The sequence below is a fragment of the Bidens hawaiensis genome, unplaced genomic scaffold, assembly GCF_021521415.1.
Source record: "Bidens hawaiensis isolate Kalapana, Puna unplaced genomic scaffold, B.hawaiensis_p1.1 tig00033530_1, whole genome shotgun sequence".
NCBI classification, from domain to species: domain Eukaryota; kingdom Viridiplantae; phylum Streptophyta; class Magnoliopsida; order Asterales; family Asteraceae; genus Bidens; species Bidens hawaiensis.
The window spans coordinates 34,254-54,946 of NW_027495753.1; the positions used below are offsets into that span (position 1 = coordinate 34,254).

A 20,693-nucleotide genomic window follows, 5' to 3' on the forward strand; every position below is an offset into this window, starting at 1 on the left:
CATTAAATAAAACCCAAGAGAAAACCTTTTTGGAGAACTAAAAAGTAAAATCAAAAGGGATCCTAAGACTGAAAAGTCATTCACCAAAAACAGTTTTAAAATTTAGAAAACAAAAGTCCAAAATTGTTAAAATCAAGGAACAAGTTTGTGCTTGGATTCCTAAGGACTGTTCTTCAAGCGACGAGTCGCCAAGAAATAAATTGTTTTCAAGAAATAAAATCAAGTTTTGTCGATTTATGGTCGACTTTCTCGAGACAACTAAGTCTCGGGAACCCATGTCTATTTAAACGCTTAGTGCATGTAGGGTCAATCAAGGAGGACTATCAAGGGTATTCGGTACTTAGATAGTGGTTGCACCCGACATATGATGGAAGACGAACCCTTTCTATTTGATGCTAAACCATTCGATGGCGGATTCGAGTCTTTCATAAGCGACATGGGAGAACTACAAGGAAAGGGAAATGTTTCATACTTTGTGCTTCAACTACACTAAATTTGCTCAAATGGATCAACCACAACTTGTCGAGCGTTTCTCAGGTGATGGATCCAGCGTCAGCTGCTGGGCTTCGGTTTGAATCTCTTCAACTTTTTTATATGATGTGATGATTCATGTTTAGGGTAGTCCATCTGACAACAGCTTTGTTGACCTTTTCACTAAAGCCATCGATCTATTTTGATTAAAACAACACTTATCTATCTTTTTGTATATAAAAAATTGTAAATATTTTTCAAATATGTCTCAATTTTAGAGTGAGAAAATGAGTTAAGTATAACTCACCAAAAACATTTTACCTTTGTTAAAAAAAAAACTAAAATGAGTTAGTTGACTTGCTAAAAATATTTTATATTTTATTATTTAATTATTCTTTGTTAAGAAAATCAGAAAAAGATTCAAAAATATATTCTCTCATTTAAAGGGAGCTCCTGCTTAGAAAAAGTCGGAAAATTAAAATATCAGAAAATTTTGAGAAATCGATCCGACCTTTGGAACATGATAAGATATTGTCTTAGGTTATCCTAGCATATGAAAAGAGTATATCAAAAGCCAACAAGATCATTGCTTGATGTGTAGATAGGCTTAACAAATAAGTAAGTATCATAGTGATATAAACTTAAATATCTGTTTTTGCTGGTGGTTACACTCTTATGAAGCGGTTGCCGACTCCAAACAAATCATATCGATGAAGGCAAAAATCCTAATAGTCATTCATACAAGAGCCCGTTAGTGATTGGTCACAATGAAAAATTATTTCTTGCTTTAGCTTCAAATTTATAAAATTATCAAAAATTATTGAAAAACAGAAAAACTGCAAAATACTCAAAAAGTATTCAAAATCAACAACAAAAATGTTGATAATTTTATCAAACAAAAAGGGGTATATTAGAACCACGTAACGTGGGGCAAACAAGTAAGTCCTAAACACTTTATATGAAGGCATAAGTCAACAAGGCTAGTAAGTCCATGGTTCAACCTTTACATATTGTTTGAAAAAAAAGTTTACAAAAAGTCTATAGAAGCTCAAAACGTTTTGATCAATCATTAGGGGGTCAGAGTCAATTCGGGGTGATACTGATGAACACAAAGTATGCCCGAGGTATGATGGAGAATGCAACATGTTGGATTAACAGGGGACCACAAGTATTGTGCCTAACTATACCTTAACGTATCAAGGTGAAATCAAAATACTTATTAAGTTTAAAGTGATCAACATATCTACAATCGACTTTGGGTTCAGAAGTGTGATCTAGGACATTATATACAATGTGATTCCATGTTGTGATCTTTCTCGCAAAAATATTAAAGCCAATAGAAAATTATGTAAATATTATTGTTATCTAATATCAATTTCATCTTTACTCCTATCTTAATTTTATTTTTATCTTCTTTTATTTTATTTAATATGTATATATATTTGTAATACTATAATATATAAAAATGCTAAAAAGATTTTAAGTTTTTATGTGTTTGTACATATTTTGTTAAATCTTTATTTTATTCAACATCATGTTTTTTGTTGTCAAGGTAGTTCATACAAAGTTCGTTTGAAACCAGGGACTTAAACAAATTATTTATAAGTTGAGGGACTGAAATTTGTATTTTGTGAGAAGTCTATATAAAATAAAATTTCAAAGTTATTAATGCAAATACTTCAAACCAAGAGCATGTTTTGAAAAAAAATTCTTCCTTGACCCTCAAGAGGGTCTGTGAACGAATCTTATTCGCTCTAAGTTTTATGCAGTGCTACATGGACAGGTAGATCCAGATCAAGTGTCCTAGGCTGCAGAGACTGAAGTTGCGGCACTTAACAGAAAAAGAGAACGTGACAGCAGGCGGTTGAACCAAAAGTGAACTGATCGTGTCTAAAGATCAGTCGAAGGACAAAGCAAAGAAACAAGTCGGCAGAAGAAAGTCAACACAAGAAAATTAGATGTCGAGCCTCCCACATCTGATGTTTCTAAAATTTACTGCTGCCGATCGTTCCCAGGAAATAAGATTGAAGTTCAAGTCTTCAAGATCGGAAAATAAAGAATTGTCAAGATCCAATCTCGTTCAACCTCTTGGATCAAGACAAGTACTAGATTTCGAGAAATAAAGACGAAACAAGGAACTTAATGAAGGTTTCTGGACATACTCAATCCTAGAGGGAGATTGTAGGGCCAATATTCTATATTAGTTTTAGGATTGTGTATGTCTTTATATTCGTCATCAGTACGTTTATTTTGTAAGGACAGAATGTAATTGTTGGAGAAATAGGAACCCTATATAAAGGCTCACTTAACCCATTTCTCCAAGACCTTGTGAATAAACCCTTGCATTTTTATCTATTCAAGTTCCTTACAAACTCTCTCAACTCCCTTTCTTTCTTCCTAAGTTTCAGCCCTCCTTCCACACATACAGATCCGAGATCTCGGTCCAACTAGTTGTGAGGTTGATCCAAGAACAACTAGTACTTAGTTTGTTTTGTTGTTTGATCCGGTCACAGGACCTACATTTTGACTACCAACGCTCCTTTAAATTAAGAAAAACACTCGCCAAAGAACAAGATTAAAAAAATTGAAAGAATAAGTGACAAATAATTTCTTTATTGGTCTAATGATATGAAGAATACCATAGTAAAATGAAAGTCTTGTCAAAATTCTTCTCTAACCTCTACAACACCCTCATCTGTTTGTACCATAAACTAATGATAAAAAAGAGAATTGACAACTTAGCCCTAACACTATTAAACATAGGCTAACATAGTCCCTCTCAACACCAACTCTTCCTCTTCGTTATTGAAGATCCGATTGCAGTCGTTATTGAACATCCACATGCTACGGAACATCAATCGCTACGGAATACTTATTACTACCAAACACCTAATGTTTGGAGTTGTTCAATCCATCCCAGCATCATTCAAAAAGACAACACACAAAGGAACCCATGGCATAATATCACCCAAGGAAAGGAACACGCATTCACGGAAACTTTGGCGCTTCCACCATTTTTATTTCCACCTGTGGTTCCTTCATTTTCATTTCCGACTGTTCTATGTCAATTGCGAAACCCTTTCCAATGTGCATCCAATAATCCGCCACCCGTGCATTTCCAGGGTTAGACACTGGAATATTAGCCCTTGATTTTTTAAGCTCTTCAGTTGATATCTTGAATTTGTTATCCCTCACGTGCACCAGCTCCGGCTTTATAACGCCCATGTTTACTATTTGTGGTGACATCATTAGAGCCGGCGCACCAAGTGGAAGCCTGTCACCTGCACATCGTTAATTCCCACAATGTTTCAAGAGTTAATAAAGAACCAAAATAAGAAAATACCACACATGTACATCGCCTTTTAAATAATGGTTATATGTATATCATATTATAAAAGTATAGAAAAACTATATTGGAGATGCAAAACACATTGTCATGCTATGATCAGTTAAATGTGGTAAGATTTGAGCTTGAGCTCAGCTAATTTACGCTTAACACACTAAGATTTGAGCTTGGGCCTATGAAAAGCTTAAGCCAACTCGTTCAAATAAAAACTGGCCGTATTTAATATTTATTTTAACATTCAAGTAAAAAAAACTAATATTAGGATATCTTTACTATGTTATGAACCATGTTATGTGGCTTATTTATAAGTGCAATTGGGTTATAAATTAAAAAAATCGAATATGGGCTTAACATAAACAAGTCAAATGAGCGAGGTAACGTTAGCTTGAGCTCGGCTCATTTAGACATTGAGGCAACTCGGCTCCGCTCGTTTAGCAGACAAGTCTAGCTAGCGGTTTCGGACCCACCATGTGCTTTTTGAATAACCCTAATAAGCATGCAGCTAGTTTAGATGATAAAATAAAAGGAAAGGTGGATCTTGCCTCTGTCCACCTGCCAAGCGCACCAAAACTTTCCATAAGTATGTGCAATATTTTCAAGCTCGGTTCTCAGAATCTTCTCCGGAACACCTGAAAATACCCACATTCCTGATGTTACCTGGAAAAAATATTTGGTGATTCAAAATAATATAGCATATATATGTTATGACATCATTGGTACAACAAAAAAAAATCAAGGAAACCTCATGATCGTGTGAATGCCACAACTTCTGTTCCTCTGATGGCAAAGTATCAAAGATCTTGTCGGACACAATATATTCCACCCCTACACAATTATCACGTTAGAACTTATCACATTTCCTTCATCTAAATCAAATCAAATCTCATATGTATGTAGGGCCGGCCCAAGACAATAATGAGCTGGACTCAGACTACTCTCATTGGCAATCTCACAAGATTGGTGGGCCCAAAGTTAAAAAAAATAAAGCAATCTAGATTGACAATCTGAGTTGGTGGAACAAACCTAGATTGCAATCCAAACTAACCCCAAATAATTTAATTATTCAATTACCTTTTAATATTCGATCTAAAAAATAATTAAATACACGATATTTCTTTAAAAAATTTTATGAACATTCCGACATGAATTTATTTAAAACGGACTTCGTTAAAAAAATATTTTTTTTAAAGTTGGGATGGGTTGTAAATGTGTGTTAAAATTGAGTAGGGTTGGGTGTATATAGAAAAAAAAGATATTATTATTTTAATAAAAATTGGGTTGTGAGAGATTGTGAATGGGTATAGTCTCAAGTCTAGGCACTTTTTTCAGAACACTAATATGGACCACACATTTACTTAAATGAGTATAGAACGTGAGGCTGAGAATAAATCTGATTAAAAAAGAATCAGGAGAGAGAATAAAGATTTTTGATGATTACACAACTTTAAATGTTAGTTACACATGTGTAATAAGTCGATTTAGTGTGTAAAAAAATACTGTAATTTTTTTTACGTTACTTACACTTACGTATTAAATTCGTGTAAATAAAATTCAAAAAAAAAATTTTGTTATGTTGAGTTCTTTCGAGTTTTAAACCTCAAAGTGGTTCTCAAAAGAAATCTTATATATATATATACATAAAATTGAGAACTTTGAAAACCATTTTGAGTCAAAAAAAACCTCTAAAAAGAAATATTTAAAAAAATCATAAAATGAAAATAAACAAAAATTTTAAAAAGGTAAAAAAAACCAAAATTCTTATATTTCATTCCGGTTTCATAAACAAAAACTTTGTATTATACATATGTGTAAAATTTTATTTAATCTTTAGTTACGTAATGTATACATATGTACATTATCATTTACCTTAAATTGTACAAATGTATATAAAAAAATGTTTTTTAAATTTTATAAAATAAGTATTATACATATGTGTATAATTTTGTTAAACCGATATTTTTTTGTTTTTTTATAAAACCAGGATGAAAAATAAAATATATTGGTTTTTTTACTTTTTTTTATTTTCGAGTTTTTTTAGTTTTATAAATTGTTTTTATTTTTTGTTAAAAAGTGTTTTTTTTTGTCTAAAATGGTTCTCAATTTTAAAATAGTTCTCACACGATCCTAATTCTCTCTCTCTCTAAATATATATATATATATATATATATATATATATATATATATATATATATATATATATTTATATATATATATATATATATAGGGTAAGGATCCTAAAAGAACCCTTTGTAAATTGAAGACTTTGAGAACCATTTTGGACAACTAAAAACATTTAAAAAAATATTTTAAAAAATCATAAAAAAAAATAACAAAAGTTTTAAAAAAGTAAAAAATCCAAAATTTTTATATTTCATTCCGGTTTCATTAAAAAAAACATTCTATTATACACATATATATAATTTTATTTAATCTTTAGTTACGTAATATACACATGTACAGTATCATTTATCTTAAATTATACAAATGTGTAAAAAATCATGTAAATGTACATATATGTATATATTATACATATGTGTATATAATTTGCTAAACCGAGTTTTTTTTAAATGAAACCGGGATGTTAAAATAAGAATTTTGGTTTTTTTTTTTACTTTTTTCATTTTTGTGTTTTTTTATTTTATGATTTTTTTTTATTTTTGGGTTTTTTGTGGTCTAAAATGTTTCTCATAGTTCTCAATTTCAAAAAAGTTCTCTCATGATCCTGATCCTATATATATATATAGTGGGTTATAATAAAAAGAAATAGTTTTCTAATAAGAGTAAGAATAAATCTAAGCCCTTGGATCTATAATCTAGTGGTTGAGATTGGTAGTTTTTAACATACCATATAGTTTCCTAGAATTTAGGCTACATAGTTTCCTAACTCTAAATTTTATGTTATTCCTACTCATCCTACAAAACTATTTCTTTTTAATTTAACCAATATATGTGTGTGTGTGTGTGTGTGTGTGTGTGTGTGTGTGTGTGTGTGTGTGTGTGTGTGTGTGTTGAAAGGTTAACGTACTGTAACATCCCGAAATTTCTAAAGTAATATTTATTATATTATTTTGTCGGGTGAAATAAACGAGTTAGTGGAACGATAATAATAATAGCAAAATATGAACTTAATAGGATAATTAGATGGGATTAGATATGGACCAAAAGGAAATATGGGTCTTCGGTCCATGGGCTTAAGGGAGTATAAATACCCCCCCTTAAACCCCAATCCTTTCCATTCCATCCATTTATCCATCCTAATCTCTACACACTCCAAAAACACACACGACCCGAACCAAGATCCAAAGGCAAGGACCCGAGCTCGTTGGTGCTAGATCGTCGTGACGAACCAAAGCAACAAGACCAGCTCGTGTTCGTAGTTCGACTCATTTACGGTACGTTTATATCGAGAACATGTTCGTTTAGGTTTGGATTAGTATAGAAATGATAGATCGGTGTTTGTATGGTAAAAACGAATCCTACAAAGCTAAACTTACTGAAAATGGTTAAGATTTGATGGGTTAATCGATTGATAAAGGAACCCGTAACCTATATGCCTAAATCGCACCCCTTAAACAACGATGTTAGGCCGATTTGATGGTTGGGGTTTGTAGGCGCTGGTCAGACGATTCTGTGGATACCTAAATCGAGTTATTTGGTTAAGAAACGAAGATGATTAAGGACGAACAGTAGCTGCAGCCGACAACTTCGCCTGCAAGCTAAGTTCGCCTGATGAACTTCGCCTGCAAAGCTAAGTTCGCCTGATGACAACTTCGCCTGCAAAGCTAAGTTCGCCTGATGACAACTTCGCCTAAAAGCTAAGTTCGCCTGATGACAACTTCGCCTAAAAGCTAAGTTCGCCTAATGACAACTTCGCCTAAAAGCTAAGTTCGCCTGATGACAACTTCGCCTAAAAGCTAAGTTCGCCTGATGACAATTTCGCCTAAAGCTAAGTTCGCCTAAGGTTTAACTTCGCCTAGAGTCAAGTTCGATTAGAAAATAAATTAAAACGATAAGTAAAAGTAAGCTAATACTAGGCCACCAGATTAAATCAGGCGAGTATTGATACGTGTAACTTATACAGTCAGCCGAGCTCAGTTAAAGAAGGGATTTACAACTATCGGAGGAAGAAGCAGAGTTCAGGTGAGTTTCTAGCCCCATTTATGTGTTATGTTTTCGGGGCTGTGTGCATCCTCGATGTGTTGTTAATACATTTATCCTAAGTGATAAGTGTATGCCATATGTGATATATGTGATGGATATGAATGATTGATTGTCGGTACGCGAACGATCTTCGGATATTGCGCGTACTGTCAGGTTAAAAATAAAGGTACGAATATTATATATCGAAGATGTATGAACATTACAAATGAATACTTGTCGGGGCGTGAACGATCTTCGGATATTGCACGTATCGACAAGGGGTATGGTTGTTAAATGAATGATGTAAAGAACGCCTAGAGTGTTCTTATGCTATAATGTAATTATTGTATATGTGAAGTATGTGTATACAGGTACACGAATGGTATGTGAGTTCTACGTTCGACATAGTAAGTTAGGATGGCAAATCCCTCTAGCTTCTGTCGGACATAGACTCGGCTGGTGATGGCGTAGTTAAAGACTGCGGGCCTTATACGTAATGTAGATGATAGATGTAAACGTAGATAGGGACGGTGGGCCTTATACGTGTTACAGATAATAGACGACAACGTAGTTAAGGACTGCGGACCTTATACGTATTATAGATAGGCATCAGCATAGGAAAGGACTGTGGACCTTATACGTGCTGTATTTGTATTGTGGTAGCATAGGGGAGGACTGCAGACCTCGTACGTGCTATGGTTTAGGTTGTAACATAGGGAAGGACTGTGGACCTTGTACGTGTTGTGGATGTAGGATGGCATAGGAAAGGACTGTGGACCTTATACGTGCTGTATTTGTATTGTGGTAGCATAGGGGAGGACTGCGGACCTCGTACGTGCTATGGTTTAGGTTGGAACATAGGGAAGGACTGTGGACCTTGTACGTGTTGTGGATGTAGGATGGTATTGGGAAGGACTGCGGACCTTGCACGTACCATAAATGGTGAACATAGGTAAGGACTGCGGACCTTTTACGTGTTCACGACCTTGAGTACAGGTATAGACGGCGGACTATGAACGTACTCTCGGTAGACTGAGGTTAGTGGTTGTAGATATGTATGTATGTATGGTAGTAAGTATGTATGTAGAACAGAAGGGTAACTAGTTAGGCATGGATATGTATCTTCGGATATGTATGTATCTGTATGTATTGTATGGCGTCCGATTAACTAGAACTCACTCAGCGTAGCTGACTTTTAGTATGCACGCAGGTGAGTAGAATGAGACAACTAGCTTGAGCGGGCACATGGTGGGCGAATAGGAGACTGGCATCTGAAGACTCAAGGTGTTTTAATGTAATTGACGTTTATTTTGAAAGACAAGAATGTTTAATTAAGGCAAGTTTTGGATTGCTGTAACGTTTCATGAAAGTTTTTATATTCCGCGAAAGTTTTAATGAACTCTGATTTGTAAGAACTGTGTTTATGAGTAAATCCGACGCTAAAGTAGGGCTACCGGGTTCGGGGCCTTACAAGTTGGTATCAGAGCATAAGTTTGAGAGATTTAAGCATCCTACATGCTTAGACTCGAACAGAGAATGAGATTTAAAATGAGAAAGAAAGAAGATGCCAGTTCAAGATAGCCATGTGTCACTCAAGCAAGCTCAGTAAAGGTAAAGTGTATGGTAAATGGTGTATGTTAATGTTGGCTTATTTGCTAAATGAAGAATGAGTGCAGGTTAGGGATAGGATTAATTGATCTTAACTGATTAATTGTTTAAGAGTATAAACAAGCACAAGTGAAATCATGAAGGGAAGTATGTAGAACCTGAGGAGTAACGCAAATAGTTAATTACACTTGATCAACGTCATTAACTACTTACCTTACGAATCATGTACTAAATAATTCCTAGAGTAATAACATTTGTGTTTCCTTGGAGATAAGATAGATGACTGTTACAAAAGAGGCGGACACGAGAAGAATCTGAGGCAGAGCGATATACGAAAACAACATGACTCCAATTGCAAAAAAGTAATGAAGAAGTCACGCTTGGAGCTTGTAGTCAGATATGCTAAGAGAGTTGCCAAATTGTCACAAAAGCATCAAAGGAAGCCCTTGGAAAGACGAGACGAGACTTGAGACATCGAGAGCCTCATGGGCAAGCTACCTTAAATAGCTAAAACGCATGACCACCATTCGATGGCTGCAAAGTCGGGAGTAAGAAGGATAACTCAGAAAGCAAAGGTGATTCAATAAAGTGTGCGATTATTTAGAAAAAGGTACTCCTTTTACAAAGTTATTCCTTTTAAAGAAATAAGCTAGGTTTCGGGGACGAAACCTCTTTAAGGAGGGAATACTTGTAACATCCCGAAATTTCAAAAGTAATATTTATTATATTATTTTGTCGGGTGAAATAAACGAGTTAGTGGAACGATAATAATAATAGCAAAATATGAAGACTTAGTAGGATAATTAGATGGGATTAGATATGGACCAAAAGGAAATATGGGCCTTCGGTCCATGGGCTTAAGGGAGTATAAATACCCCCTTAAACCCCAATCCTTTCCATTCCATCCATCTATCCATCCTAATCTCTACACACTCCAAAACACACACGACCCGAACCAAGATCCAAAGGCAAGGACCCGAGCTCGTTGGTGCTAGATCGTCGTGACGAACCAAGGCAACAAGACCTGCTCGTGTTCGTAGTTCGACTCATTTACGGTACGTTTATATCGAGAACATGTTCGTTTAGGTTTGGATTAGTATAGAAATGATAGATCGGTGTTTGTATGGTAAAAACGAATCCTACAAAGCTAAACTTACTGAAAATGGTTAAGATTTGATGGGTTAATCGATTGATAAAAGAACCCGTAACCTATATGCCTAAATCGCACCCCTTAAACATCGATGTTAGGCCGATTTGATGGTTGGGGTTTGTAGGCGCTGGTCAGACGATTCCGTGGATACCTAATTCGAGTTATTTGGTTAAGAAACGAAGATGATTAAGGACGAACAGTAGCTGCAGCCGACAACTTCGCCTGCAAGCTAAGTTCGCCTGATAAACTTCGCCTGCAAAGCTAAGTTCGCTTGCAAAGCTAAGTTCGCCTGATGACAACTTCGCCTAAAAGCTAAGTTCGCCTGATGACAACTTCGCCGCAAAGCTAAGTTCGCCTGATGACAACTTCGCCTAAAAGCTAAGTTCGCCTGATAACAACTTCGCCTAAAAGCTAAGTTCGCCTGATGACAACTTCGCCTAAAAGCTAAGTTCGCCTGATGACAACTTCGCCTAAAAGCTAAGTTCGCCTGATGACAACTTCGCCTAAAAGCTAAGTTCGCCTGATGACAACTTCGCCTAAAGCTAAGTTCGCCTAAGGTTTAACTTCGCCTAGAGTCAAGTTCGATTAGAAAATAAATTAAAACGATAAGTAAAAGTAAGCTAATACTAGGCCACCAGATTAAATCAGGCGAGTATTGATACGTGTAACTTATACAGTCAGCCGAGCTCAGTTAAAGAAGGGATTTACAACTATCGGAGGAAGAAGCAGAGTTCAGGTGAGTTTCTAGCCCCATTTATGTGTTATGTTTTCGGGGCTGTGTGCATACTCGATGTGTTGTTAATACATTTATCCTAAGTGATAAGTGTATGCCATATGTGATATATGTGATGGATATGAATGATTGCTTGTCGGTACGCGAACGATCTTCGGATATTGCGCGTACTGTCAGGTTAAAAATAAAGGTACGAATATTATATATCGAAGATGTATGAACATTACAAATGAATACTTGTCGGGTCGTGAACGATCTTCGGATATTGCACGTATCGACAAGGGGTATGGTTGTTAAATGAATGATGTAAAGAACGCCTAGAGTGTTCTTATGCTATAATGTAATTATTGTATATGTGAAGTATGTGTATACAGGTACACGAATGGTATGTGAGTTCTACGTTCGACATAGTAAGTTAGGATGGCAAATCCCTCTAGCTTCTGTCGGACATAGACTCGGCTGGTGATGGCGTAGTTAATGACTGCGGGCCTTATACGTAATGTAGATGATAGATGTAAACGTAGATAGGGACGGTGGGCCTTATACATGTTACAGATAATAGACGACAACGTAGTTAAGGACTGCGGACCTTATACGTATTATAGATAGGCATCAGCATAGAAAAGGACAGTGGACCTTATACGTGCTGTATTTGTATTGTGGTAGCATAGGGGAGGACTGCAGACCTCGTACGTGCTATGGTTTAGGTTGCAACATAGGGAAGGACTGTGGACCTTGTACGTGTTGTGGATGTAGGATGGCATAGGAAAGGACTGTGGACCTTATACGTGCTGTATTTGTATTGTGGTAGCATAGGGGAGGACTGCGGACCTCGTACGTGCTATGGTTTAGGTTGCAACAAAGGGAAGGACTGTGGACCTTGTACGTGTTGTGGATGTAGGATGGTAGAGGGAAGGACTGCGGACCTTGCACGTACCATAAATGGTGAACATAGGTAAGGACTGCGGACTTTTTACGTGTTCACGACCTTGAGTACAGGTATAGACGGCGGACTATGAACGTACTCTCGGTAGACTGAGGTTAGTGATTGTAGATATGTATGTATGTATGGTAGTAAGTATGTATGTAGAACAGAAGGGTAACTAGTTAGGCATGGATATGTATCTTCGGATATGTATGTATGTGTATGTATTGTATGGCGTCCGATTAACTAGAACTCACTCAGCGTAGCTGACTTTTAGTATGCACGCAAGTGAGTAGAATGAGACAACTAGCTTGAGCGGGCACATGGTGGGCGAATAGGAGACTGGCATCTGAAGACTCAAGGTGTTTTAATGTAATTGACGTTTATTTTGAAAGACAAGAATGTTTAATTAAGGCAAGTTTTGGATTGCTGTAACGTTTCATGAAAGTTTTTATATTGCGCGAAAGTTTTAATGAACTCTGATTTGTAAGAACTGTGTTTATGAGTAAATCCGACGCTAAAGTAGGGCTACCGGGTTCGGGGCATTACACGTACAAATGAAATTAACATGCTAAACGTGAGAATCAAGTAAAGTAATTACATATACAAGTAGAGTAATTATGTAATCGCCCTATGATGTAATGACATAATTATTCTACCTGTATATGTAATTACTCTACTTGATTCTCACGTTTAACATGTTAATTTCATTTGTATTTGATCCAAACCCTATACATACACACACACACACACACATATATATATATATATAGGAGTGGGATCTAATAAAAACTAGAGAACTACTAAAGAATTTTTCATAAAAATAAGATTTACATTTTTTTTTCTTTCCTCCTAATAAGATAATAAAGTTCTTAATAAAAAAACTGTCAATGTAATGTACATGTGAATTAATGTGTATTGAATATATAAAATTGTGTTTTATTGCATATAATACAACACAAATTCATTATATAATACACAATATTGAATATATGCAAATGCAACACTAATAATTGTATGCAAAACACACTATCGCATATATAATACAACTGTAACACCCTTGACAAACACAACATCGTCCCATTCTTAGGCAAATCTCACATCAGTCGTGGACAAGAGAGATCCTTGGTTCATAAGTAAATGTCATGCCTCTTCAATCACCAACGCATTTTGGGCTTAGTTGGCTGTGGAGCACATGAAACTCCAAGGTTAAGCGTGCTTAGGTGGAAGTACTACTAGGATGAGTGACCTCCTGGGAAGTCTCCATCTGGTCAACCAAAAACAAATCCGTGAGCTCTTCGTGGGCAGAGCGGACAATATTGGTGGTGCGAGGGGCCGGATGTTACAGGTGGTATCAAAGCCACTCTTGTGCCGTTCGGGATGATGGGACACGCCTCATAGAGGACGATGAGTCCAAAGGAGGGTTGTCTGTAACACCCTTGACAAACACAACATCGTCCCACTCTTAGGCAAATCCCACATTGGTCGTGGACAAGAGAGATCCTTGGTTCATAAGTAAATGTCCTGCCTCTTCAATCACCAACGCGTTTTGGGCTTAGTTGGCTGTGGAGCACATGAAAACTCCACGGTTAAGCGTGCTTAGGTGGAAGTACTACTAGGATGGGTGACCTCCTGGGAAGTCTCCATCTAGGCAACCAAAAACAAATCCGTGAGCTCTTCGTGGGCAGAGCGGACAATATTGGTGGTGCGAGGGACCGGATGTTACAACAACACTAATGCACATATGCACTATATCGATTTTTTTTGTATATGATATAACACTATTGCAAATATACAATACAAACAACTGTATATATGTTATTCAACGCTATTTCAAATAGCAAAATGCACACTATTGCACATATGCATTATAAAAAAAGTTGATGTATTACATATATGCATTACGAGTTCTTTTTTTATTTTTTTTATGAAGGATAATAACATATAAAAAGGATAAAAGAAAAAAATTAAAAATAGTTTTTTTAATTGAATTAAAACTACTTTATTATTAGTTCTCTAGTCCTCTATCTAAGAGTGAACTCTTTTTGATCATATATATATATATATATAGGGGTGGGATATAGAGAGAACTCCTCTTAAAGAGAGAACTAGAGAACTAGTAAAGAATTATTTTTAACTATTTTAAAAAAAATTATTTTTTGATTTTTTTTCTTTCCTCATTCTAATAAAGATGATATTGACCCTAAAACCAAAAAAAAAAAAACCTTGTCGGTGTAGTACTGTAGTGCATATGTGCACTAATGCTTATTGAATATATACAATAGTGTTTTATTGCTTATAATACAACACAATTGCATTATCCAATACACACTATTGAATGTATGCAAATACGACACTAATAATTGTATGCAAAAAACATTATCGCATATATGTAATACAACACTAATGCACATATGCACTATATCGATTTTTTTAATTTTTGTATATAATATAACACTATTGCAAATAAACAATACAAACAACTATATATATACTAGTCAACACTATTTCAAATATCAAAATGCACAATATTGCACATATGTATTATAGAAAAAGTCGGTGTATTGCATATATGCATTACTCGTTATTTATTTTTATTTTTTTTTAGTTTTATTTTTTTTATGGTGAAGAATAACAACATATAAGAAGGATGAAAGGAAAAAAATTTTAAAAATATTTTTTTTAATTAAATTAAAAATACTTTATTATTAGTTCTCTAGTTCTCTCCATAAAATGAAGTTCTTTCATGATCATCTCCCTATATATATATATATATATGTATATAAATGCGAGTAATAATACTACTGCGAGGAATGCGAGAAATGAATATAAGCCACTAGTTTTATTTTAGATTTTAAAAGCTTAAAAATAAATGAAAAATATATAAATGCCACAATAAATGCACCATCTCTCTTCAATTAATACAACTAATATAACCATAATAAATCTCTCAATAATTATATCTTCATAATTTAACTATAACAATTAAAAAGATAAAAAAAACTAATTTAGTTTTATGAGTTATTTACATCCTCTTCATTTTATCTAACAGAAATACAATTTAATACAATTTATTCACATAATACTAGTTTTTTATATTAAAAAAACAATTTCGTTCCACTCATTTTATTAGCATATATCAACGCGTAATTTTTTAACAATAAATATCAAAACATAATATATTTGTTTAATTGATATATCTAGAAAAACTATTGTCATAAATAATAATAAAAATGTCATACAAATGTGTCCATTAAATATAAACAATAAATATACAACCTACACAAAATTATATAATATACACTTGTCTTGAGCAATAAAAACGTACAACATACAAAAAAGCATACAACTTACATACTTAATTCGCCATCAACAATTATATAAACTACACAAAGATACACATATCCTACATGTGTGTAGGTTACATGTTTTTCATATGTAGGTAATATGTTTTCTTATTCTTAGAACAAGTGTGAATTATATGTTTTTGTGTAGCTTGTATATTTTGCATTTAATGCAAACATGTGTAAGATAGTTTTTTGTATTATTCAACACAATTTAAATACGTGTTGATGGATTGAGTCGGAAGAAATTGGTTTGAAATAGAAAGAAATTTTAGTGAATGAATAAATTATATTTGTGTAGGATAAAATTTTCGTTTGTAAGTTATATGTTTTCGTGTGCGTGTGTATTTTATTGATGATGAATTTTATGTGTAGGTTATATGTTTTTTTATTTTTAGAACAAGTGTAGGCTATATGTTTTTGTGTAGATTGTATCTTTTTTTGTTGATATTAAATGCAAACACGTGTAAAATAGGTTTTTATATTTATCACAATATTGTAACTACGTGTTGATGGATATTAATATATTGAGTTGGAATAAATTGGTTTTGGATAGAAAGAAATTTTAATGTAAAAATAGATTATACTTGTGTAGAATAAAAATTCTAGAGACAAAAAATAAGTTATAAAAATAAATGAATTCTTAATATTTTTCAATTGTAGTAATTTGATTAGTTATATTAATTGAATAGATAATTATTTTGGTTTATTAGTTATATTAAATGAAGAGAGATAATACACTTATAGTTTTCTTAATTTATCTTTAAGCTTTTAAAACCTAAAATAAAACTAGTGACTCATATTATTTTTCTCACAGTAATATCATTTCTCTCTTGAACCATCAAATATATATATAAGTGTGTGTGTGTGTATAGGGTTGAGTTATTCTACAAGTGCCAATAAAAATGAGAAGTGTGAAAAGCCACAATTAATTGACATGTGCCAAGTATGGACAAAAGAAAAAATTATATAAAAGTAATAGCACGCATTTACTCTCTACACATGCAAGTCACATGCTAATCCCCCATCATTTTTAAACGTTTATAACTTTTTCATGTGATATTTTTTTAAAAAATTAAATTTAACCATAATAACAAGCGTTTTTTTATCTTGTATGATTTTGTTATATAAAAATAAAAAAATTACGTCATTGTGTATTTTTACGTACCATTGTGTCTTTTTTCGTCATTGTGTTTTTTTCGCCAATGTGTATTTCAACTGATCATTGTGTTTTTTTTAAATAGTAATAACACCATTGCGTAATAATATGTAAATATAATGAAAAATACTAACAATTTATCAAATACATAAACACAATGATGAATACATATTCCACAATAACCTAAAACGCAAAACACAATGATGAATACATATAACAACACAATGGTAAATACATATAACACAATGACTTAAAACGTAAGACACAATGGTAAATATATATAACACAATGACCTGAAACGTAAAACACAATGGAATATACATATTACACAATGACTTGAACGTAATATACAATGAACATAATACTATTCTCAATTTGAGTGAATATCGAGCACAATGACTAAAACACAAAAATAAATATAAAGACAAATGTTGAGTACAAAGACACAATGACGTACAAAAACACAATGACGTAATCTTTGTTTTCATTTTTATTTTTAATATGAGTATCAACTGAAAAACGCAATGACCAAAATCTGTAACAAATTGTATAGACTAACTCAATTAAAAAACACAATGGACAACCAAATAACACAATATAGAAAAACTCACCAAATTTTTTTTATATTTATATAACAATATTATATTTATATTAAAGATAAAAAAAACGTTTGTTATTATGGTAAACAAAATTTCTAAAAAAATACCGTATGAAAAAGTTATAGACGCTTTAAAATGATAGAGAAATTGACATTTGCTTTGCATATGGAGAGAGAAAGCTATCATAAGTGACTTATTACCTTTATGTCATTTTCATCAATTTTATTTTTAAATTAATCTTCGTCAGCCAAATCTATTATCAATGAATTAGATTACTTCTCACCCTTTTTATTTTTGTTGTCTTGATATTTTAACTTTAATATATATATATACTAGTTTTTATTCCCCGTATTACAGGGCTGTTTTACATTACTTGTTTTTAATATTTATATACTTTTTTGGGGTTAATTTTATTTATTATAATGAAATTTATAATCACAATGACGTAATCTTTGTTTTCATTTTTATTTTTAATATGAGTATCAATTGAAAAACGCAATGACCAAAATCTGTAACAAAATGTATAGACTAACTCAATTAAAAAATACAATGGACAACCAAATAACACAATATAGAAAAACTCACCAATTTTTTTTATATTTATATAACAATATTATATTTATATTAAAGATAAAAAAAACGTTTGTTATTATGGTAAACAAAATTTCTAAAAAAATACCGTATGAAAAAGTTATAGACGCTTTAAAATGATAGAGAAATTGACATTTGCTTTGCATATGGAGAGAGAAAGCTATCATAAGTGACTTATTACCTTCATGCCATTTTCATCAATTTTATTTTTAAATTAATCTTCGTCAGCCAAATCTATTATCAATGAATTAGATTACTTCTCATCCTTCTTATTTTTGTTGTCTTGATATTTTAACTTTAATATATATATATATATATACTAGTTTTTATTCCCCGTATTACGGGGGCTTTTTTACATTACTTGTTTTTAATATTTATATACTTTTTTGGGGTTAATTTTATTTATTATAATGAAATTTATAATATACTTAAGAGTTTGACCATAAAAAGGTTTCACAAATAATTACGATGTTATAACCCGGCTTAAAAGTTATCTGGGTTTGGTAAGACTTAAGAGCCGCTTATTTTTTTTTACTATAAAATTGTTTATTAATTATAAATAATATTTAAAAAAAACCATATAATAATTTTTAGTATATCCTATTTTATAGGATTTTCACATCAATAATTTGGTAAGAATAATTTTTAATTTAATAAAATGTTATAACCCGTTTAAGAAATATCTGGGTTTGGTAAGACCCCATGAATTCGGGTCAAATGCATGAGAAACCTCCATCTAAAAATAAAGCAAATCTTTGACTCCAAAAAATGGGGAGCAACCATATCACGACACGTAGGATTTTTATGTTTTCGTTTATACATATTAGATATATGTATATAAAATAAAATTTAAAACCGAAAAGCTTATTGCCCTCTTTAAAAAAAAAGATTAAAACCTCAAAACTTATACATGGATTTTTTTCCCTTGTTTATTGCTATAACGTTAATTGTCTTTTATTGCTATAACGTTAATTGTTCTTTAACTCTGTTGCCATAACGTTAATTGTCCTTTAACTATGCTATAACGTAAATTGTCGTTTAAAGAGTTAGTTTATAGAGTTAGTTTATGTCATTCGTTAAGGCTTAAGGGTTTTTTTTTCCTGCTCGTATAGGCCCACTTGAATCCTAATTAGGAGTGGCTTTGTATACATGATCTTAGAAATTTGATGTGAATCTGTAATTAACGATCGATCGATTCATATAATTGATGTGTGCGTTATATAATTAAAGAGATAATTTTGAAACGAAGCATATATAAGATTATATACCTATAAGATTAGCAGACGGTTCGTTGGAGTCGTAAACGGCAGACTGAAGGAAATCTTGATTAAGACGGGTGATGTAGTGATGAGCTTCGATTTGCCGACTCATGTCATGACCGTAGACGGCGAAAGTGCAGACATGTTGGCTCATTTGTTTAATAGGTTTCAAGGATTGTAACATCTGAGCACTTTTGTTGATAACTTGGTCTCCCACCGTCATTGGTTTACCCGGTGTGACTTTTCCGTCACCCACCGGCATTGAATCCGGAGTTTTGTCACTGGAAGCCACAGAAACAACTTTTTCTTTCTTTCTTTGTGTTTGTTTGATTTGGTATTTTGGTGTTGATTATTATTAGGTGGTTGTCTTTGATGTAGTGAGAGGTTAATGAGATGACATATATAGCTAGGGTTTCGAATTGATTGAAGGATAATTGGCAGGAAGTTCATCTATAGTGAGGTATGTGCCTTCAAATGTTGTTAGGGTTTCTTCCTTGTTCAGATGACGTTCGTTACGAACCAATGACGATCCATCTTCAATCGAACTTGTTTCTTTAATCGAATCTGATTATTCTCGAACCTACTTCTTCAATCGGTAAGAACCTGCTTCTTCAATCGAAAATTAGTGTGTGTTTCTGGTTATCTTCTGTATTCTCTTTGACCCGATTTTGATTTGGTGACCTAATTTTGACAGTTGGTATCTACTTTAGCTGTTAGGGTTTTGCACATAACACAATTTTAATGCATCTAGGTATTGGATAGTTCGTTATCTTTTGTTTGTTGTTTGTAGGTTACGATTTGGTACTTATTTGACAGTTGGTGTCTAGCCTTTAGCTATGGTTTTGGAACTTATATGTTCTGCTAAACTTATGATATTATTCACATTATGTTACAATTTGGTGCACTATATAGGCTCAGGAACTATAATTGAATTTTTTTAGTATATGGGCTGAATTTTGTCTTTAGGGTTATTTAATTATAAACTTTTCATTCAAATAATAATTAAAAGGTCAATTAATCAAGTATCAGTTCTAATTTCAATTTCTATATGTCAATAATTTTAACGAACTAATAAAGAATGAAAATAGTGATATACATAACCGAACCGAACACCCATAGTGTTTAGTATGAACTCGACACCAGAAACTTATAAAAAAATTGTGTTTAGAAACTTCTTAGAAAATTGTGTTCACGTCAAAAAATTATGTTCAACTGTTTGTATAGTTTTACTCATTTATATATCATGTGAACTGATTATATGTTTTAAAGTTGCACAGATTTAGAGTCTTGTAAGCGCCAATTTATTGAAGATTTTCAGCACGAGAATCTGCCTTGGAAACTTACGTGTCATATTTACTGCAAATAGTA

General features: G+C 33.0%; 1 protein-coding gene across 2 annotated transcripts; it reads right to left on the reverse strand.

The window, feature by feature from the left end:
- Positions 1 to 3,018: 3,018 nt before the first annotated feature.
- LOC143585002 (oil body-associated protein 2A-like) lies at positions 3,019 to 19,719 on the reverse strand. Of its 2 annotated transcripts, none has more exons than XM_077066901.1 (2): positions 19,335 to 19,719; positions 3,019 to 3,752 (listed from the first exon to the last, which is right to left on the reverse strand). In XM_077066901.1, the coding sequence occupies exons 1-2, from the start codon at positions 19,585 to 19,587 to the stop codon at positions 3,460 to 3,462; spliced, it is 546 nt and encodes a 181-aa protein (XP_076923016.1). In that variant the 5' UTR covers positions 19,588 to 19,719; the 3' UTR covers positions 3,019 to 3,459. The 2 variants fall into 2 exon arrangements, 1 of the variants encoding a protein (XP_076923016.1); XR_013144474.1 differs by lacking the exon at positions 3,019 to 3,752 and adding an exon at positions 4,564 to 4,642.
- Positions 19,720 to 20,693: the final 974 nt, after the last annotated feature.